This window comes from Strongylocentrotus purpuratus, unplaced genomic scaffold (assembly GCF_000002235.5).
Source record: "Strongylocentrotus purpuratus isolate Spur 01 unplaced genomic scaffold, Spur_5.0 spur5_scaffold_18, whole genome shotgun sequence".
Classification (NCBI taxonomy): Eukaryota; Metazoa; Echinodermata; class Echinoidea; order Camarodonta; family Strongylocentrotidae; genus Strongylocentrotus; species Strongylocentrotus purpuratus.
Genome location: NW_022145603.1, coordinates 32,078,904 through 32,102,494, shown reverse-complemented (window position 1 = coordinate 32,102,494; position 23,591 = coordinate 32,078,904). Strand labels below are relative to the sequence as shown.

At 37.1% G+C, this 23,591-nt stretch overlaps 1 protein-coding gene across 4 annotated transcripts in view; it reads left to right on the top strand.

Moving 5' to 3' along the window:
* Nucleotides 1–23,591, top strand: part of LOC753216 (troponin I) — a 70,685-nt gene that overhangs the window by 19,772 nt on the left and 27,322 nt on the right. For all 4 annotated transcript variants that reach the window (XM_030989716.1, XM_030989715.1, XM_030989713.1 and 1 more), the window contains one exon: nucleotides 12,598–12,724. In XM_030989716.1, coding sequence (XP_030845576.1) covers nucleotides 12,598–12,724 — 127 coding nt within the window. The remainder of the gene's footprint in view (nucleotides 1–12,597; nucleotides 12,725–23,591) is intronic.

The following is a 23,591-nucleotide window of genomic DNA, read 5'->3' as shown; positions in this document are numbered from 1 at the left end:
TAAACTACTTTGATATAAATTTTAATTGCTGTATTGTGTACAGTGTAAGACACAGATTTCTTACTTTTTATCACAGCTACATTTTTTTCATTTTGTGAATGAAACTTAATAATAGAATTGTAATGGGAACACAGTGTAATATGGAGGGGACTGCTGAAAAGCTAGGCTTGTAGATTGCAGCCCCCTTTAACTTATAGTTGCAAAAGTATATATAAATGTAGGGGAGATATTATTGATATAGATTACTGTGGCTTCCCAGGAAAGGGATTTCCCTTTTTGAGGAAAGTGAATTAAACCTAGTATTTAAACAGGTGGCAAGTATGAAGCAAAAGATACATTATGTAGAAATTTTTCTTCATATTTATATTCAGTTATTGTAGTTTGGTACCTTTAGGAATCATTTTGATTTGATTTGATTTGATTTGTTTTGATTTGAATCATTTATGCACAACATTTTTTTAATACAGATTCTAGCTGGTACATTTTTTTAAAAGTCTCGATACTTGTCTTTTAGGACAGCAGCCATGATATAAAGTGAATATTTTCAAGGAAACTTGAAAACAGCATATACAAGGGGAAATGTAGGTGCAAACTCTTGTCAGTCAAACATTTATACTGAAAGTTTGAACTACAAGACTGCAATTTGCCACTTATAGCCCCAGCACACTATCTTCTGTAGCCAGAGACAGATATTTAGACTAAGTCAAGTCTCTTCATTACACTTTATTTAGGTTTACCTAAACTTATTTAACTGAAGACTAGAGTAAGTTCCTGCAGAGTTGTGGGAGGCATAGGGAAGGGAAAGAAAAGTGAGGCAGAGAGAGAGAGAGAGAGAGAGTGATGAGAGGGGAGAGGAAGGGAGGGATGGATGGAGGGAGGGAGTGATGCAGAGAGAGATGAGAGGGGAGAGGGAGGGAAGGAGGGAGGGATGGAGGGAGGGATGGAGGAAGGGAGGGAGGGAGGGAGGAAGGGAGGGAGGAAGGGAGGGAGGGAGGGGGATGGAAGGAGGGGTGGAGGGAGGGAGTGATGCAGAGAGAGATGAGAGGGGAGAGGGAGGGAAGGAGGGAGGGATGGAGGGAGGGATGGAGGGAGGAAGGGAGGGAGGGAGGAAGGGAGGGGGATGGAAGGAGGGATGGAGGAAGGGAGTGATGCAGAGAGAGATGAGAGGGGAGAGGGAGGGAAGGAGGGAGGGATGGAGGGAGGGATGGAGGGAGGGAGGAAGGGAGGGAGGGAGGGGGATGGAAGGAGGGATGGAGGGAGGGAGTGATGCAGAGAGAGATGAGAGGGGAGAGGGAGGGAAGGAGGGATGGAGGAAGGGAGATGTGAAAAGGGAAGGGGCTAGATATAATATATTTAGAGAGTATGACTTATGCAGTTTTGGAAGCTCTACTCTTTATTTGTGCATAATAATTTCAAAAGTAAAATAGTAGACTAACTTTGTGAATAAACCATAATGAAGAGCTGTATATGACTAGAGTTCCATTGCAGCAGAATGTTAAACATGTGGAGGGGTCATGTATAATGTAGAGATATATTTAGCTGAACATTATGTGGCTTATACAGGGCTTTATAAGGCTGACAAAAGGTTAGTGGCCCTAGACTTGCTAGAGAAGCTAAGATAATCATCTGAGAGAACATTCCAGCGGGAGGGAGATCCTTAGTACAAATATGCTATCCATGGAATGTATTTACATGACTGATCTGAGATTATTATCACGCTCCTCTACATGATAAGCATCAATGCTTCTTCTTCAGTAAGAAAATGCAAGCCATTGCATCTGTAGGCCTATACATTGTACAATTTTATTTTATTTCAGCACAACTCAATCTCGATCTCTATACGTGCCATGTCCTGAATGCCGCAACTCTCTGTCCCATATTCTATGAAGTAATTCATTCTCGGCGAGAACAATTCCACTTTCAGAAATCCCACTCCTTAAGCTACTAGTCCACAGAATCCTCCTTAACTCAATACAACTTGTATACAGCTGGAACATAGATAGTCAGGCACGTAGCCACGGGGGGGGGGGGGGGGGGGGGGGGGGGGGGGGGGGGGGGGGGGGGGGGGGGGGGGGGGGGGGGGGGGGGGGGGATCGGTTGCATTTTTTTAGACCCCTTTTTTAGACCTCGATCAATTACATGTATGTGCCCCCCAAACATCAAACTCTGGCTACGTGCCTGTAGATAGTTACATACTGATAGCCAATTCGGTACAATGCAGTGTATTCCCTCCTCCGACCATATCTCACCAAGCTGGTTGCCATGTTATTTAGACCTGATTTGTTCAGTGCAAGGCCATATTACATACATGTTTCTAAAACTATATTCCTTGTGACTACATCCCTCTTCTCAATAAGCTTTCGAGTTAATCTTCCAATTGTTTCAGGGAATTTTTTTAAATTCAGGCCCATATTCCTCCCATTCCTTTGTTACCCACTTCCATAGTGCTTTGAGAGAGAGAGTTGTGACACGCAAACCCGTACACATTCAAGGTTCCATTCATGGAGGGCAGACAAATATTTCCCTTTTCATAGAGATTGTATGTGGGAGGGAACTATTTAGAGCTCCATGAACTGAACCTTTAGAGGGTATGCTATGTGCATGTCACAACTATCTCTGTCAGTACGCTATGGCCCAGTCTATTGCTCGCACACATACTGTACTCCTGCCCTTTGGTACATGTATGAACTGTGTAAGGCTATCTCTAGGACTACATACCGTCATGCTTGTTATTATCTTTCTTTTAATCTTTCATGTCGGTCCGAGACTCTCTTTGAATTACGAGTCAGTCAATAGCCTAGCTTCAAGGCAGAATGATTTGTTTCTTGTTTGGCTGGAAATATGTTTAACAGGGTTTTGAAATGATGAATGTACTCTAGCTCTCTAGATCTTATTTGAATGCTTTATAAAAACATCTGAACTGTAGACTGCACCTTGTAGGCCGTGTATTATAACTCAGTCAGAGACTTACACAGTTTTCAAGGCGCAAGACTTGTAATTTGTTAATTTTAAGCGTAAAATATAAAGAAAAATCATGTAGATTCTGTGCCTGCAGACTATACCAACAGTGTAGCTTCCTCTTTCTATCAGGTACATTTAGTAATACAGAAGGGATATAGTTGTCTACAATCCCCGACTCTGTTCAACTTCTTTCCTTTGAGATGGGGTATATAAAACCAAGTTGCCTTGAATCAAGTCTATCCCATAAATGCCACCAATGTTGATAACATGGTATTTAATCAACGGTGCACTTGCTAAGGCAAGCCAGGCAAGGCATGCAACATGTCTTTATTTAAAGAGATAGATCAGTGTATTAACTGACTTTTGTTTATTCAGTTCATATTGGTAATAAGATGGGTCTACGTGGAGGTTTAAAAGAAATAATGAAATATAAACAAAAATTATATTTCTTACATGAATCGATCACTACTTTCCATCAAACTTGAAACACCAGTAACACTTTTGTTTACCTCAAGGGATACAAGGACTAAAGTAACTTTACAAATGTTAATGGATGTTCCAATCTGAGATTGCAGCATGTGTACATTATCCATTTCAAAAGCAACATAAACACAAGTTGTACAAATCTACATGAAAATTGTTTCAATTATCAAACTGAAATATTTATCCCCAATATATGAATAACTAGTAGGCATGACTAATGCAATAGAAAGAATATAGTCTCTTACTCTTTTAACATCTTTGATGATGTCTTAAAAGTTACTCAATTCTATGAATGTTTACATTTGATGACAATATTTGTTTTCCTTCTGCTATGTGAACAGTTTTGTATAGTGTTGTCAACAATTCTTCTTCTGCCTGATGGTTTGTTTTACATGACTGCTAATAAAACATGTACGCTAGTAAGTAAGCAACTAGGGGACTGACAGCTTGAAGTCCTCTACGAGGGACTTGGCAATGAGGATCAATGCCTTACCAGAGGGCACAAGCGCATCGACTTAGTTGAGAACCTGGGACCTCCTAGTTACGAATACGGAATACGAGACCACTGCTCTTCCACTGAGCCATTGCGTCTCCTAGTGTGAAATGCATAATACATAATGCATATACATGATATAATTATAACTAAGGGTTATGGTTGAGACTAGGACACAGTCACTTTTAACGACTCTTATGTGAGTCTGCTCCTATCATCCTAATGGCAATTTAAGGACCATTTATATTTGTTTTGTTCCGGTGCCAGACTTGACACGTCTGAAGTAAATGACGTGTGAATTGCTAGTTCATTTTTATCTGTTTGTTCTGAATTCTTATCATTCGCTTTAGTTTTTCAAAAGATGAATATCAGGTGTTCCCATGATGTTGTTGCTTGCTGTTTTAAGAATATGTACGCCTTATCCTTTTTATTGACATTGACAAGATACCTCTATCCATTTGGCATATCTTGACTATACAAATTTAAAATCCATCAAAAAACTTCATTAAGTATACAATGTTGATAATTTTCTACAGATGTTTAGTTCAAAAGATTGAGGTACAATACAGAGTTTAGGTTTAGCTATAAACACATGATAATTCAAAGAGGTTTTGATTTTCAGCTCACGTTTTGGCTGATAAAAAAAAACCTGGGTTATACACCCAACCAAAATTTTAAATGAATGTTTTGGAGTTCTTTGGAGCTTGTTGTAGCAATTTTATTCTCCACTTTTATGTATTTTTCACCAGATTCAAGTTCATTCATATTGAATTGTGTCAATGCACTCCTTCCAAATTACCTACAGTGTACCGGTATACCAAGCATCTGGACCTCTTATCTCTCTTTCCCCATCTCATCATAGCAAAAGTCTGGGGGGATGATACAAAAAACTGTGATTTCATACTCAGGGCAATTGCTTGTGTAGATTTAGAATTTCTTGTGGAAATTTTCGTAGCGAGATCATGTTACACTCTTTACTTATTTGTAAGTCTTTACTTGTTTTTTTTTCTTTATATTGAATGTTAAGCATGCATTCCTCCTATATTAATAACTCTCCCCTTCACATCACCACATTATCTTCCTCTTACCACCCTCTTATCTCCCTCTCTATCAGTACAGCATTAGGTGTATGTTTTTACTGGTTGTACACTGGGTTCAAGTTCATTCATATTCAACCAAGCCAAGGCATTCCTCTTAAATTAGCCCTGCCTGACATCCTGGCCTCTTATCTCTCCCTCTCCCCTTAGACAATGTTAGAGCATTAGATGAGAGATAGATAGCTGGTGATTATTTGGACAACTGGTAGGGTATCTTCACGGTTGGAAAGTGACAGAAAGTCAGAGCAAGATGCTGTAGGGTGATGATATCATCTGTTCGGAGGCAGAAGGTCATTAAGTCCATGATTAAAGATAAAGACCAGTTATGGTCATGCGATTGCATTGTGAAAGAAACGTGGTGGAATCGATCAGAAAAGGATGATCATAAGTATGTGTGTGTATGGCAAGGTTCTAGAATCATCAAAGCGATGAGAAATTCGGCCAAGTTTTGGTAAAGTTACAAGCACTGTACACAGAAGGATGTATATGGGACTACATGAACACGTAGCATAATAATCCGTCCCGATTTGTATGATGTAACATGCCATATTTAGAATATGAAGGCATTTGAAGAGCCATACTTTTCAGGGAACATGTTTTATCTGATGTTGTTCCACCCTTGCATATTAACAATGATAACGCTCACAAATTAATTTTCACCTTCAACTCAACCTTCTCTTTTAAAAGTAAATCAGTTACACCCTTCTGGCTCCAAACAGAGTATGTTTGATCAAGGTCATTCACAGAAGGGTCAGACAGATTCTTCCTGTAAATTACTTTTCACTTTATAATTCAATTCAATTCAATTTATTTCAACCATAAAAATACTATACAATAATTCTTAAAAATATAAAAACATGGGGTTAGGAGCCCCTAAAGAAGTTTGAATACAAACTTGTGGTTGGGGCTTTGGGGGAAATTTTGTAATAAGAAGTCATCTCTAATTACCAGTAAAGTGTAGGGGTGTTAACACAAGATTAAAGTACAGTTCAATTATTTATACCCTTACCAAGTTTTGTAATTTTATTCTGCATTATATTCCTTTGGAATGTGACATATTATAGATGATATATACACATGTATACCCGTAAAGATATTCAACAATGGCCCTAATTCAACCAGTCTCCATTTCATTCTTGAGTAACAAAAAACACCTCAAAACATTTGAAATTATGTACAGTTCAATTATTTATACCCTTACCAAGTTTTGTAATTTTATTCTGCATTATATTCCTTTGCAATGTGACATATTATAGATGATATATACACATGTATACCCGTAAAGATATTCAACAATGGCCCTAATTCAACCAGTCTCCCTTTCATTCTTGAGTAACAAAAAACACCTCAAAACATTGAATTTACAAGGGGTATCGATAATTCAATTGTTGACTGTTGTGACCTAGTGGATAAGTCTCTAGACTGTGAACCACAAGGTCCAGGGTTCAAATTCCTGCGAAAACCCTAACACCCTTGGCCCTTACATTTGCCACAATCCACCCAGGTGAGGTAAATGGGTACCTGGTAGGATTATTCCTTGAAATGCACCATGCTGCCAAAGCTAAAGCTAAGGTAATAATTCCCAAAGCTCTTTGGAAGCACATAAAGATTTTCTGGTGTTATGAGCTATACAAGAACAGATTATTATCATTTTATTAACTCATAATGTTTGTTGTAGATAGCACCTGACAGGTACAAGGAGGGTTTAAAATATATATTCTATTCCTCTTATCAGTATGATCCCATGGAGGGGTCTATTGATGCACAAATAGCACACCTATTTCACAGCAGGCAGGTATTATGAACTATATAGAGCACAGTTTGACACCAAATGACCAGTCATAGACGTTTATTCTATTTCCTTGTTTATAAGGTTCAACTGTCATTTGCTGAATGCTCTCTTGCTGTCAGTCTCAGTAGACAGTACATTCATGGTCATTATCATACACATCTTTATTAAAACTCATAAAGTAATCTCCCACTTGAAATCATTGCTAGAGAAAAGAGTGAAAGACACATTAATGCTATCTAAGGTAGATATGTATCTATTACAGGGATTGGGTAACTTTGTCTCAGGTTCTAGACAAAGTCCTGGATTTAGCTCATGCTGCAATGATAATTATAAACTTTTAGGTCAGTCAGGAACCCCATGACTTTTACAAGATGATCGCCTATCTGATTATCAAGATTTTTATGATTGGAAATCAAAATCGAATTTTGCGTTTTTCTAACGGTTTTCATTGGGGCAAACGAGTATGGTAAAACCGTTCACTCAAAGAATTTTTACTTTTTTGAGGCACTTCTTGATCATTTAGAAGCACGATTTTGCTAGGGCTTCAATATTGCACCATATCACAGACACTAATAACACGTAGGGGCATGCATCTCAGTTAAACAATGGCTTTAAGCATGAGATTTAGTCCACTTCGTCACAGAGTACCTCTATACCTCAAATGGGGAGGGAAATCCATTAATGTGAGGGGTGTGAGTCTTTAGGTTATTGTTAATGACGGCTGGTTTCAATGCAAAATCTTTATGAGTTGGGTTCGATGGCTTCGATGAGCAGTAGCAAAAGGCAGGCAGGTGAGTGTAGTGTGTACATGAGTCTCTCTACTGACTTTGGAGAAGCAAGCCATGGCTATTGACCTTCGTCAGACTGTAATTACTGTAAAATACTATGTAGGCTAGAATTATTTTGATCACAGGATTCTAGATGCATACTACAATATTCTGCAAAACTGAATGTTTTGTGACCTGGAATTTTGCTGGTTGTTTATGATCGATGTGTTTGTTACAAGAAAAAATCATTCTCATCTTTACTTTCACAAATCTTTGCTACTCAAGAAACTAATGAAGGTTTCCTGAGTGAGAAAACTTTTGTTTTTTTACTTTTTGTCTTTTGTCTGTGGATACTACAAGTCTATGATAGCCATAGGTTTAAGCAATAAGGTCTGAGAGAGGGAGAGAGAGAGAGAGAGAGAGAGAGATCAAAATGTTGTGGTTAGTATTTGGATGCCCATATAAGACTCTATGCACTGTGTGGTTATCAGTCTATGGGTTGGAGAGAGAGAGAGAGAGAGAGAGAGAGGCTTCGTAATCTAAATACGGGTACTTTGTCTTCATTCATTCTTCCAGTAATAGATGTGATATTTTGAAAGTCTTTCCTTCAAAATTGAAAACAGAAATTATTTTTGTGAGAAATTAATCTTCTATCAGTTTCTTTACCTAGATGTAGAAATCAGTACATTAATAGAATAACAGTTATAAAACTGATCTTAATGCCCACTTGAATGCAATAATAGTTCTTGTTCATGTAGTTTATTCAAGTTTGGTAGAATCTGCAAAATAAGAAGATGAATATGCAAAACTAAATTATAATCTATATGATCATCCTTGATTTATATATTGAGTTGTTCATATTGTATTTTATACAACACCTACGTGGATCCTTGTCATTTGATTGGAGGATTGTTGGTCACATGATATTCAATAGATGTTATATTGCACGGTCGTGCATTTTTGGTTATATGCGCCGTGCATTTTTGGTTATATGCAGACTGCGTACCTCTCAGCCGTGCGCGCGCGTATCCCTGCGTGTATCTGACGCGAAGCTTAGGCAATCTGAATGTAATCGAGAAGGCTTGACTCCAACTTTAATTTATCTTTAATATAAGGAGTAAAAGCATAATTTGTTGATTAACGTTCTATTAGATCTTCTTTGATGTTGTTTAAAACAAATAATGAATGTTTTTCATTCGTTCAATGGTGCGAATATTTTCATTCGTTGAAAGATTAACGTTAATTCTATTCAACTCGGCTGACGCCTCGTTGAATAGAATGTTAATCTTTCAACTCATGAAAATATTCGCACTATTGAACTCATAACCATTCATTATTTGTATAATATACATGTCATTTGAAATTAAATGAAACGTGTATATTTCTAAATAATGCAATGTCGCTCTTTTAAAGCCTTGAAGTGTACTACAGGGTATACTGGCCATGACATCATTGCATCATTGCAATCTATCTATCCTGGTATCTTCTCTCAGGTCGGAGGTTGATTGCAACATTTTTTCAACGCAACTCTCTCCTATCTGCCAATCTATTACACAACGGCATTGTCATCCCACTCCAGGATTTTATGTTCACCTTGAAGTTGGTTCTTTGTTTCCCTCTAGTCTAGTACCTTCCTCTTTTTCTTCTAACAAATCTTCCAAGAGACTCCAACATCTTTTGATATGACCAAGATATTTCGCCTTTCTTTTTATCACTATTCCTATGAGGATATCTTGTTTAAGCCCTGCCATATATTGTTCTCTTCATTTTCCTGTACACCCATATTTGAAATGATGTTACTTTTTTCCCATAACCTGGGTTAATGTTTCTGCTCCATATATAGACATATATCAATCTAAGGGTACGTTTATGCTCAATTTTTTCTGGCCAGAATGAGGCATTTGTTACGCGTTTAGTTCAAAACACGGTTGCACCCTTTCTCATTTTTGTAGAATCACCGAAAAAAAAGGCGATCATAACCGCTGATCGTTAACTCACAAAAAGGTGCGTTTTGGATCGGCGATTCTGGGGAAGCATAAAACCACAATCATTTGTAAACGCGTTTAAATGGGTTTAACATAGCATGCGTAGTGAAGGTTTGCGAATCCAGCTGCAGAGCCATAATCATGCCTGTATGAGCCAGAGAAGTGAGCATAAACAGTGCACCGTGGAACTGCGATTACGATGAGCGTTTACGATGAGCGTTTCAAATCGCTTATTCTGCCTTCAAAATTGAGCATAAATGTATCCTAAGATGATAGTATGCCATCTTCAGACCATGCCAGTCCTGTACACGCTGTGCTGTATCATTGAATCCATAGCTGCATGGTTCAGGAGACCGGTCTCTCTATCTTTCCCTCTCTCTATCTTTTCCTCTCATCTGTTCTCTGCATTCCTTGGATGTCATTGTGGGGTCATATCATCATACCTTGACACATTATAGGTTCTGTAAACATCATTACTATCAATGGGCTCGTTTATACTGATGGAGGGATATCATTACCCTCCTCATTTTTCACATGGGAATTAAAAGAAATTGCTATATTCTGTATACTTTATGAAATTTCTTAGAAAACTAGACTTTTTAAAAGCATATTTTGCTATGATAAAATATGGACAATTGACACAAAAATATAGAAAAAAATTGCTAAGAATTTGGACCAAAGATAGATGAAAAATATATTCAGAGTTTAAATAACAAAACAAAACTCATTGCTGGTTTCATTTTACTATTTCGACAAGTTTTAGACAATTTTATTTTGACTAGGGTATATTTCATTAAAACAAACAAATATACGAGTGGGCAGTTTGAGAGACCATGCAATCAAACAAAAATATTATTCAATCAGTATTTGGTTTTTATACCTCTATACTGTATTACAAATATCCGCTTCAACTATTACTACTTCATCGTTACAAAAATCCGAAGTTGAAAAACGCTGTAGAAGCAGTTCAAAAATCAACCTTTTTTGATAAGTTGACAAACCAGAATATTCACAGACAGGTAGTGTACCAAATTCTGAAAACTAAATTTGTATGGCGAAACTCTGTACATGTAGAGTTTACATTGATGTGTTGCCAAAGTGCAGAGCCTATGAGTGCCCAGTTCATCACTGATCACTGAACAAACGACAATCTATGTCACTCACTGCTTCATACTCTACAGCAGGTCTGGGATAAAGTCAGTCTGAACTCTATTGATGGACAGACCTTATAAGGCTATTGGAATTCTAATTGGGAGATGAACATGTACATAGAGAGATGTAGTGAGTGTAGATCTCTACTGTCTGATGCTCTGCTTCCGTGTGCATCAGACCAGCGGGGGTCTAGAGCTATAGGTGATAGCTAGTCTACTAGTCATGGGGGGGGGGGGGGTGTTTCACAAAGATCCGAAACTGAACTTATCTCTAGGTTGGACTTAAAATTATGGAAAGCCATTAGCCATCTATGACAATATTTTGTAAAAGTTATTTTAAAAGGCATAAAATGTTAAAGGTAAAGACTAGTATTGGAAATGCCCCAGTTTCAAAAAATGAAATGGAAGCTCTCATTACCAATCATGTGAAAGAATATGTTTTGACTAATACATGATGATAACAAATTTGCCAGGAAACCGCCTACTAATTCATATATTTGGTAAATTGTTTCACTCATGGACTGTGAGAGATATAGGGTAGTCCCATATACATCTTTCTGTGTATAGTGCTTGTAACTTTATGAAGAATGGGCCAAATTTCTCATCATTTTGATGATTCCAGAACCTTGTAGATGCTAGATGCTAGATGATCAACCTTTTCTGATCGATTCCACAACGTTTCTTTCACAATGCAATCGCATGACCATAACTGGTCTTTACCTTTAATTCAAATCATTTATATTTTCTATTATCAAGGAGGTTTCATGTTCTTGATGTGGAATTTATAAAAAGTCTAAAATAATTGATTTTTCACTTTTGAATATATTTTATTTTAAGGCTACAAATGACACTCCATAATTTGTAAGTCAAACTTAGAGTTAAGTTCAAATTAGGATCTTTGTAAAACACCCCCATGTGATAGCAAGCTCGCCATGTTTACATCAAGCTAGGTAGCCTAATGATAAGCAGTTGGAGAAGATATTTTGGCTTTAGAGTTATATCAAAATGATGTCATTATTGTATTCTCTGCCAGTTTATTGTTTCCTTGGTTTTTTATTCAATCAAATCTTTTGAAATCAAATCAAATCAAATCAAATTAAATCAGACCAAACCAAACCAAATCTAATCAAACTGAACCAAATCAAATCATGAAAGTTCATTTGTATTGGTAATACATGTTTGATGGTTTAACATTTGAAATATTACATTTTGGCAACAGTAGATATAAAAGTAAGTCATACATCAACCAGATAAGTGGGTGCAAAATCTAATCAAATCAAATCAAATCAAATCAAACCCTGTAATCAGCAGATCAAAGTGAATCAATCCCTTCCAAACTAAAGTATGTCAATATTTTCATTTATTCACATTTCTCATGTTACATATACATTTCATAATAAAGTACAAGATAAGTGGTCAATATAGAGTACTGATTTAATTGAGAGAAATAAGATAGGATGACAAATTGACCAATTACATGTATGCTTAACGATCAATGAATGACCTGTATGCATGAAAGCAGATTAATAAACTGTAATCCTGTAACAAAATGATTACAGTCCTTATGAGATGATCAGTACACTTAAAGTATTCTTTAATCAAGGTTTATTGAAACCTCAATTATGTTAGTCTTCTGACATAGGCCTAGCACCCACATTCCATGTGTAATTGAATGAATGTAAATATACTAATTACTGTACTCATAGAATAATATTTATTGTCATTTAATGAATTTATTTATTTTATACATCAATGGTCAACAATCAATGTCTGTAAGCACCATACAGAAGGAAATTGAGACTGATCATGTATTTTTAGATTTCTTGTAAGTGTCAATGGAACTAACTTTGTGTATTTGTTTCCTATAGAGGGGATGAGGATGCCGAGACCAACGGGCCGACGGAGGAAACAGAGGAAGAGAGATCGAGACGAGAAAGGAGAGAGAAGAGAGCGAAGGAGAGGGCAGAGAGAGAATCAGCGGAGGCAGCAGAGGAGGTAAGGTCTTCTGCATGAGAATCTATTGATTTTATTAACCCTTGGTCTCCTGAGTTTGAATATTCTCATAGGTGTAACACAGGATCCAACAGATTCCTGTAGGTAGGAGGTTAACACTTTGTGGTGTATTACTGTGCATGCAGTCAAGTGAAATTATGGTGGGAGGGAGTTGGACAGAGAGAGAGATAGAGATAGTGATAAAGAGGGAGAGATAGAGAGAGATAGAGATAGAGAAAGAGATAGAGATGGAGGGATAGATAGAGAGAGAAAGAAATAGAGAGGGAGAGAGAGAGAGAGAGAGAGAGAGAGATAGAGATAAAGAGACTGAGAGAGAGGGAGAGAGAGATAGAGAAAGAAAAAAAAAGAGAGAGAGAGGGAGAGATAGAGAGAGATAGAGATAGAGAAAGAGAGAGAGAGATAGAGAGAGATAGGGAGAGACAGAGATAGAGAGAGACAGAGGTAGGGAGAGACAGATAGAGAGAGACAGAGATAGCGATAGAGAAAGTGATAGAGAGTGATAGAGAGAGAGGGAGAGATAAATAGATAGATAGATAGATACAGATAGAGAGAGAGAGAGAGAGAGAGAGAAATAGAGAGGGAGAGAGAGAGAGAGAGAGAGAAATAGAGAGGGAGGGGGAGAGAGAGAGGCAATGGGAGATGTACATAGTTGCCTATCAGTAATTTGGTTTATTTACTCTTTACTGTATTAATTGTATTAGTTATTTGAGGCAAGTGAGAAGGGTGTGTGAGAGAAAGAGTGAGAGAAAGAGAGAGAGAGGGAGAGAGAGTAAATGGATTCTTTGGGAGTATACAAGGGAATTATGCTGAAAGAAACATATAAAAAGAGACAAACTTAGAGTACTCAATGATTACTGAAAATCATTTGCTTAAGAGTTAATTATTATTATTTTAATGAAACAGAAATTGTCACTGGATAAACGCCAGAACACAAAACTAAAAATTAGGAGCATACCCTACTGCTATAAAATAACCTATTCCTGAAGTAAACATACATGTTTATTCCTTTGCTGAGGCACAGGGTCTATATATCTTCTACCGATCGGTCGGTCACTCATCTCGTATTCATTAGGAAGTGTAACCTCATCAGTTAGATATCCATCAAAAGTTACATAGCTTTCATCACATCATAACCTTTGATCTCTGTTGGTTGGAGACACACTTTCTTGCTACAGGACCAAAGTTATAGATTATTAAATTCATGTTTGTGGTGTTCAAAAGACATAATACAATTCTAACAAAGTACCGGTACTGCATTCTTATATATCGCATACATTTTCTTAATTGACGACATACCATTTCTCTCGCCTGTACAAACACATTTCCAAGTAATCAGATCATTCTTCAATATGACCGAATGGTCAGCCTCAACTTTTCATAAAAAGACACATAACCAATCTTGTCAATTATCTTACTGTTTTATCGTCAATTTCCTCTTCACTTACGTCTGTTACTAAGAAGTTAAATTTCTTAAATGAAGTACAAGCTTGTCATGGTGGAGAAGGTGAGCTGATGGTAAAGTTTCCAAGGTTATAGTGCTTTCAAAAGAACAAGGCTTCTCTAAGAGCTTTTTTGGTTCTCGATGTTTGGATCAGTCTGCTCTGATCTTCTCCAGGAGAATGAATTAATGTTATCACCCAGGGGAGGAGTTCATGTAGAAATATTCTCTTCAGAAGATGCTGTATGTCATCACATCATTAAAGAGAGATCCAGGAACCTGTTTCACAAAGGCTTTTTTCAATGACAAATGACAAAAATCAGTGACAAATCTGCCGATAACCAAGCAGAAGCAAGGATCTAGCTTATAACAAAACTGTCATTTGTCACTGATGACAAGTTTTGTGAAACACCCCCTAAATGTTATGAGCAAGCCCTGCATCTTTACCCTTGTTACCTAGCAACCATCATGTTATGAGTAAACTAAAGAATGGGACATGAACCTAAATAAGTTCTCACGGTGATGGCTGCCATATTGTCGCTAGAAACTGTTGCAAATCGTAAACATTCATTGTCGTGATTGATTTATTTTACGGCACGTCACAAATCACATGTCAAAAATCTGGACCACACTTCATGAAAGTTTCTTGTACAATAAATTTTATGCCTGTAGAGCATTAGAAACGTTTGCATTCATTACACTGTCCGAAATCCCAGTAAATGGTCAAGAGTAGCAAATGTTTCTTGTCAGTAAACTAGACACAAAAGAGTTGTGAATCACAGCTATCACAACATGTCACATAACCCAACTTCCTGCAATGAGGGTTCAATACCAAAATGGGTATTTGATATCAAAATGTTCAGAAAAATGTGGGCTTTCCAGGAAACACAAAGACTTAACTCCACCCAACAAACATAGACTTAACACGTTATGGCCCAAGTGCTCAGTGACACATGAACCACTTTTTCTCAAAATGGAGTTTTGTCTTTGTGTCACTAACCCCACAATATGTGAACAATTATTGCCACAAAAAAAGTAGTGATCCGAAATTTATTCTGTAAAGAGATGCTTAGGACTTTATTAAAGGGATCTGGTAATTTTGTCTCAGATTCTGAAACAAAATCCTGGTTTTACCTCATGCTGCAATGATAATTATAAACCTTTAGGTCAGTCAGGAACTCCATGACTTTTACAAGCTGATTGCCTGTCTGATTATCAAGATAGTTATGATTGGAATTACAAATTTTGAAAACCGTTGCTAAACAGTTTTCATAATACAGTCTTTTTGGGAAAACAAGCATGGTAAAACCGGTCATTCAAAGATTTTTACTTGTTTGAGGCACTTCTTGATCATTTTGAAGCGCAATTTTTGTAGGGCTTCAATATTACACCATATCACAGAAACTGATAACACATAGGGCCGTGTATCTCAGATTAAACATTGTAAAATGATGCCTTTAATCAAAGGTAGAGTCAGGGTCTGGGTTGCAATTGAGTTTAGGTTAGGTTAAGGGTTGGGGTTAGGGTTAAGTGTTAGGGTTAAGGGTTAGGTTAAGGGTTGGGGTTAGGGTTATGGTTTAGGTACAGCGTTGGGTCCAGGCATTCAGGTTGAATTTAGGAATTTGGTTAGTATATAGCTTGGTAGTGTCCACGATGCAGCATATGTTGTTCTCATTGTACTGTCATGCAGTTAAGAACCAAAATATCCATATGCTTACCAAGTTTTGTGATTTTTAAAGAGTGTTAAAAATTGATTTGTCCCAATTTAAGTTTCTTGAGAATGTGACATAAAGCCTACATCCATAAGTATTCAATGAGGGCCCTAAATCAACCAGTCAACCTTTGATTGTTGGGTTTCTTGTAAGTAAATCTTGTAAATGTCTTGTAAGTAGCCATACTATACACTACTTGGTCACTCGAAGCACACAACCAGCATGGTCAGTTGTAACTCATAGCCTACACATATAGCCTACACATAGCCTACAATTATCATATATGATGCTGTGATAGGACATGTTGGACACCAGGTAACCTCTCTCTGTCTGTCTCTCTCCAGGACAGCTGCCTTTTCATTTCAGTGAGATGTTGAAAGGTTCATGGGTATAGGTCTTACATGATGGGTAGGAGAGAGAGAGAGAGAGAGAGAGAGAGAAGGATGAAGATTAATGAGAGGTAGTTACAGCAAGGGGCAGCGATAATTAGACACGCTGCTAGCTTCCAAGCTATCCCACAAACGCTCAGTGAATTAATTACTAGTGTACACGTTTACGATCATTCAATCAGCGAGCAAGGTAGAGTAGATATCATATGCAGGCTTGGCCTGATCCTCAGGAAGCACTGAACTTTCATACACTGCAACGATGCAAGTTCCATGAAGTACTTCCCTGCAAAAGACATTTGATGATGATATTTTTGGGGGCCTTTTGTTGATCATTTCAAGACATAAAGTGGTGTCAAAACCTTGCAATATTGAAAATAGGTTTTACAGGTTTCTCCAAAAAATGTTGTAAATTCTTCTCATATCAATTTCTCAAGTAGTTTCAAAATGGTTTCTTTATCCATTTACTGTACCACTTCTTTCTGACCTACCTGACACACTTCAATCCGACACACTTTTTTCCTATTCATTTTCTACACAGAGGCATTTTCAAGAGCCATGATCTGTGATTGGTTTTTTTGCCAGTAAATATTCATGATTATGCAAATTATTAAGATCGCGCGCACAGTTCATATCCTTTGTTTTGGTCTTGCGAAAAATACGATCAACTTTTCAAAAAGTTCCTGAAAATAACACTTTGAGCAAGAAAATGTTATAATGAGTCAGCTTTGTAACTGAGGTTTGCATGTTGATTTGGTAATATTGAAATGTTATGAAACGGACGTATATTTGTTCTCAGGACCATGTTTTGAGGGGGTAACGGGGTTGATTTTCCCCCAATGAAGGTGATCGCCGCCATTATGTTACTGCATGACTGCTAGCCACGGCTGTGGGGCCGCAGCCGCTTATCAATTGAATGCAAACAAAGTGTAAAATTTATATAGAAAGAAATATGTTTGATACATGTTCCCCTTAAAATTTTAAAAAGGTATTTTCAGATCAAAACCTCCACAATTTTGGGATGGTTGCTTGTTTATTCATATATCTGACAATTCATCAGCTCTTACTCATTAATGGCCTTTAGGGATAATAAAGAAAATTCATGAAAAATTCCATAATGAATCATCTATGATTCCGCATTGTGTTTCAAAACATAATTTGGCCAGTTATCTCTTTTAAAGGTAATACAAAGTTTTGGTATGGGGTCGTGAATTTGGTTCAAATGAACATATTGGAAGCATATGCGATCCCGCAATATTCACTGATTGTTTTCGTGGTCGAAATCGACTCTAAAGATATGAAATTGTAAATAATAAATCCTTTATGTTGTATACATTGTAGCTCCTTCTCAAGGTCAAGATATTAATTAAGCTATAAAACAATGTTTCTTGACTAAAATCGACCGATTAGCTATTCCCGTTCAGAAATTATATACCACAACTACATATTCTGAGATTTTTATGGTCGCAGCTACCATTGTAGGAGCTATTTGAAATTTATCAAAATTTACCGGGAGCACCGGTAAATCTTTATATTCAATTTTTCTTTTCTAATTCTAGTGTTTTTAATACACAGGGGCATCCAAATTTATCAAAATTGTAAAGAATCACTATCCACCCATTTTTCAAAATTTCCCAAAACTTTGTAATACCTTTAACATATGGGAGCCTTTATCTCTTTTGATTGGTATGGACAAGTTCATAGAGCATGCTATAATCTCTCTCCTCTTAAAGGTTTCACACCTTACATGTGTACCTGGGACTGGGACATTTGTCTGTCAACTGTCGCTCTGCTAGCTTACAACAAATTGATGGGATAAAATCCATGACCTTTACATGGAGGACGTTAACCCTTTCCCTGCCAGTTTAATCTGCAACAGACCAGGAGGTGTTTCACAAAGATCCTAAGTTGAACTTATCTCTAAGTTGGACTTAACAATTATGGAAAGACGTAATTAGCATCTATGAAAATATTTTGTAAAAATTATTTTAAAAGGCATGAAATGTTGATTTAAATCATTCATATTTTTTATTACCAAGGAGATTTCATGGAATTTATAAAACGTATAAAATACTTGATTTTTTGCTTTTTAATATATTTTATTTTAAGGCTACAAATGACTCTCCATAATTTCATATTACAATCACGAACATATCACTTTCTTAACTAAAGTAAAGGTAAACTAAAACAATACAAATTCTTACGCAACAATTTGTCCCTATTTTCACGAAGTGACGGTAGTGAATGAAAATTGCATACACTTTGCGTGCAGATTTTCCTCACTACCGTCACTTCGTGAAAACAGGAACAAATTATAATTGTCATAATTAAATAGCACTGTAGAAAGAGATGAGTTTTTAGAGCAACTTCAAAGTCACGGAGGGAAGTTAAGCTACGAATACTAAGTGGTAGCTTATTCCAAAGGGACGGACCAGAATGAGAAAGGGCTCTATCCCCCCCAGGAACTGCGTGTCTTTAACAGCGAACTCTGATAAAGGGCACAAGTGAAATGCCCTTCTGGCTCTTAGGGGCTACCATAAACCTTGAGAAGCTTCCCGTTGAAGATAGACCCTGCCTGACATATAACTAAATGATACAAGATACGTCTCCCATGGGTCAGGCAAACACAGCTGACATTGCATTGGAATGGCTGGTCCATTGACGAGAGAGAAAATGTTGGCAAACGCAGGCGTAGAATGTTCTCCACTCTGACATTGTATAGAGATGGCTACTCCTTTGACGAGAGAGAACATGTTGGCAAACGGAAGCCTAGAATGTTTCTGACTCCAGGCATTCAGTGATAGAGCTCAATGCAATGGCAAAAAGGGATGGGAGCATTGACTGGTTTAGTTTTAGAAAGTTGTGAAAGAGCTATGGACATAGAATGTTACAAACATGGAGATATCTGAAAAATTGATTCAGTAAAATTCTTATCAATTAGAAAGTACTTTTAAATGTGGTTGAGAAGCCTTTGTTCAAAAGGTGAGATAATCTGTAAGAAGAAACGGGAAATAAATATATGAAGATTAGTTTATCTTCTGCAAATTTGAGGCACTGGGCCAAATGGGTATCTGAAACAGCATCAAGAGCAAAATGGTAAAAGGCGATTATCATGTAGTTTTATTTATTCTTCATATTCTATTTCTCCTTATCAAATGCATCTCCTACACTATAGCTCTGGAAAGCCCCAATAGACCTTGGGTATATATATATTGAAAGAAAGCTCTGGTAAAAAATCAATAAAATACTTCAATATAACTGTGAGATTACTTCATTTGTACAACACCAAATCCTAAAAGAGCTCCCACAAACAGAAAAGTATTTTTTTTACACTCATCTGCTGACATTAATGTAAGTATTAAGGCAAACATGTATTGTGTCATATCTTACAAAATATTTAAAAGCCATTTTTAACCCTTAAAAAAATACATTCATGTCATTAAATCTATTAAAAAGTTCATGAAAAGCAAGACAATAGATATGAATGGTGACCCTGGTATGGAGATTCTTGATTTTAAAATTTGAACACAGATGTATAGAACCTTCTTTCTTTCCTACTTATTAACTGGAGATATAATTTGTGAAGATCTTTTATTCTAAAGTGTGAACCTGGATGTGTAGAACCTTCTCTTTCTTTGCTACCAAACTAGAGCTATAATTTGTCCAAGATGTGTCTATGGTATCACTATGGTATCACTATACACCAGCTACACCAGCCCTTGTACTTGAAGAATGCTAGCTATGCCCGCCATTCAGTCAGGGACATCTCAAATGGAAATGTGGTATCTTGTGCTTTCTCTCTCTCTCTCTCCATCCGTCCTTCTGCCTCTTACTTTTTAATATTTTCTCTTTTGATGTTTCTCTTTCTCTTCATTCTCTTTTGTCTTTTCATTTTTCTCCCTTTGATTTTCCCCTCATTTTGTGTATTCTCTCTCCATCCATCCCTCTGTCTCTCACTTTTTAATCTTTTCATTTGCTGTCTCTCTCTCTCTCTCTTCATTCTCTTCTGTCTTTTCATTTTTCTCCCTTTTATTTTTACCTTGTATTCTTTTATACCTTCCCCTAATTTCTCTCTCTCTCTCTCCCCTTTCCCCTCTCTCTCTCTGTCTCTTTTCTTGTTCATCCTTTCTCCATCTCTTTCTAACGCTCTCTTTCATTCTTTGTATATTTATCTCTCGTTTTTTCTCTTTTGTATCTTGATGTCAAGATCTCTACCATTTCTTTCTCACATTGTCTCTCCTCTTTTGGTCACTGTCTCTTTCTCTTATCCTTACTCTCTCTCTCTCTCTCTCTCTCTCTCCTTTTAAATTTCCTAAGCTCCTGATGAAATATTACTGTAAAGCCCTGTTTATTGAAACTAACCCCTCAAAAAAGTTGGCTTCCATAGAAACAGAACAATGATAAAATGACTTTCTTCTTTGATTCATTCATTTTCTGCTTCCATCCAAGCAAACTTTCTCCATAGGGTTGATCTCTCTTTAAAGGCACCGTTTAACAATGTTTCCAGTTGTACAAGATTGGGATGCATGGCCCTACGTGTTATCAGTGTCTGTGATATGGTGTAATATATTGAAGCCCTAAAAAGAATTGAAGCGCAAATGAAGTGCCTCAAAAAAGTATAAATCTGTGAGTGACCGGTTTTACCGTAGACATTTTCCCCAATAGACTGTAGTGTAATAAAAACCATTAGGAAAACAATTTTTTAAACTTTGATTTCCAATCATAAATATCTTGATAATCAGACAGGCGATTGGCTTGTAAAAGTCATGGAGTTCCTGACTGACCTAAAGGTTTATAATTATGATTGCAGCATGAGTTAAATCCAGGATTTTGTTTCAGAATCTGAGGCAAAGATCCCTTTAAGTATTTTCAGGATGCGCGCCCCTTCTATAATACATTCATATCTAACCCAGAGAGTAGCCCTACACAGCTCGGCACAGGAAACCAAACTCTATATTAGCATGGCCGTGGCTAGCAATGATAACACACAGTGACATGGCCAGATGGAATAGACATAGTCCTACTATACACATGCTCATCCTATACACTTAACCAATGACCAGTAAAACATTTACATGCATCTCATATTTATTTAGCTCCTGAACCCATGGTGGATGATGGCAGATCTAATTTACCGTTGGTTTAATGTGGGAAGCTATGCTGTAATCATGTGAAGAAGTGACTAAGTTTAAAGTTTAGTTTTTATTGACTTTTGAAAGTTTAGTAGTCTGTTCTTCTGGGGGTCTTTTCACAAAACTTGTCATCAGTGACAAATGACAGTTTTTGTTATAAGCTACTGAAATCCTTGCTTCTGATTGGTTATTAGCAGATTTGTCACTGATTTTTGTCATTTGTCATTAAAAAAAGGCTTTGTGAAACGGGCCTCTGGTGCTGTAGCTGTCCGGTAAAGATGAATAGATACAGTTATTGAGGGAGAGAGAGAGAGAGAGAGAGAAAGATATAAAAAGAGTGATAGACAGAGAGAGAGAGATTTTTTTTTCGGAGGGGGGGGGGGGGGGGGGGGGGGGCTAGAGACATGTGGTTAATACTATAAAGGGTGGAAGAGAGGTATACAAAAAAGAGTTAGGAGATCCAGGCTATCTCCATCTAGAATATTGCAACCCTTAAACTCTGGCAGCACTGCTCTATTAGATTATTCTGAGGCCAAACAGGCCTATAAACTTGCATTAACATGGCAAATGATGTTAAATTAAGTGAATACCGGTACTCCAAAGCCTCCACTTTTGCATATAGATATCTGTGCAAACAATGAACACCAACATGCTACTTGCAATATACATGAAACTTCACAAAATAGCACCATCACAAAACTGATGGCTTTTTGTAGTAGACTTAACCCCTTCAAAGCGATACAAGAAAGAGGTGTATGTGTAAAATTGCAGCATTAAATGTGAGGTTTTCATTATTTTCAACCAATCTCTGTCAGGATAATTATTTAAAAAGCAAAATTTAGAAATTGTTTTAAAACTTTTTATCCGTCATTCCATCTCTTGCATACAAAAGATTAAGGAAGGAAAGGGTTAACATGTAGAGTGCAATGTACGAATTGAATATTATTAAGTTTAGGAGAACACACCACATGTGATGAAGAAAGCACTTAGCTTGGGATCACTTTAGTCTAGCTTCCAATCATTCAGCTAACATTCCTGTCTGCTGTCATATGATATGAGAGTATTCCCCCGCAACCATGTTTAATTGAAACAGGATAGTTGTTCAGCGGAGTGAGAGGGACTGACTGTGGAATGTAGTTAAAGGTAAAGGCCAGTTTTGGAAACGCCACCCTCTCAAATAATGAAATGGAAGCTCTTATTACCAATCATGTGAAAGAATATGTGATGATACACATTTTTCTGGGAAACCGCCTACTAATTGATATATTTGGTAAACTATTATATCTATCCGGACTGGATAGATATCCCGTAGTCCCTTACACATCTTTCTGTGTACAGTGCTTGTAACTTTACCGAGGCTGGGCCAAATTTCTTATCATTTTGATGATTCCAGAACCTTGCAGTACACACCAATCCTTATATGCTAGATGATCAACTTTTTCTGATCGATTCCACAACGTTTCTTTCACTATGCAATCTCATGACCAGAACTGGTCTTTACCTTTAAAGGAAGCCATATAACCAAGGTCACGACTGGCCATGCACCCTCCTGGTATCACTTTATCTTCAAAGGCGATAATGGATCATCATTTATGGGGGTGAAAATGGTATCCTATTTTGGATGCCTTCAGAAAAGGTTCTACAAAATATGACCCCCGTTTGCATAGAAGCAAGTACAAAATGGGCTATGAATATAACCCTATTGTATTTTTGGCTACCGTACTTGAGAACTTATTCACCCCTATCACTTGTACAGGTTAAGCACACCATATTGGCTTTAAAAATGTTGAGACTATTTTATATGAAATCTGCTAAGGACCTGCCATAGAGTTCATGGTCAGTTGTGACTTTGGCTTAAAGCAGGAGTCCTGACAATAAAACCGAGAAAGTGTTCTTGTAAGATGCCCTCCTCCCCCCCCCCCCCCCATCTTATATTAACAGTTGTGATTAATCACAACTTATTTGCAACTGATATCAATCACAACATACAGAAAGAGATAGGAGACTACAAACTTGGGATTCATTAGAGGACTAGTGATTGATTTAGATTAATCGCAACTCTTTATAAAACGGGGCCCTGATTTTTTTTAATTTTATTCATTTGAACCCCCTCCCTCTTCCAATCCTCTTGATTATTTTAGTCCAACTTTGAAGATTACCATTATGTTTCCATGAGAGAAA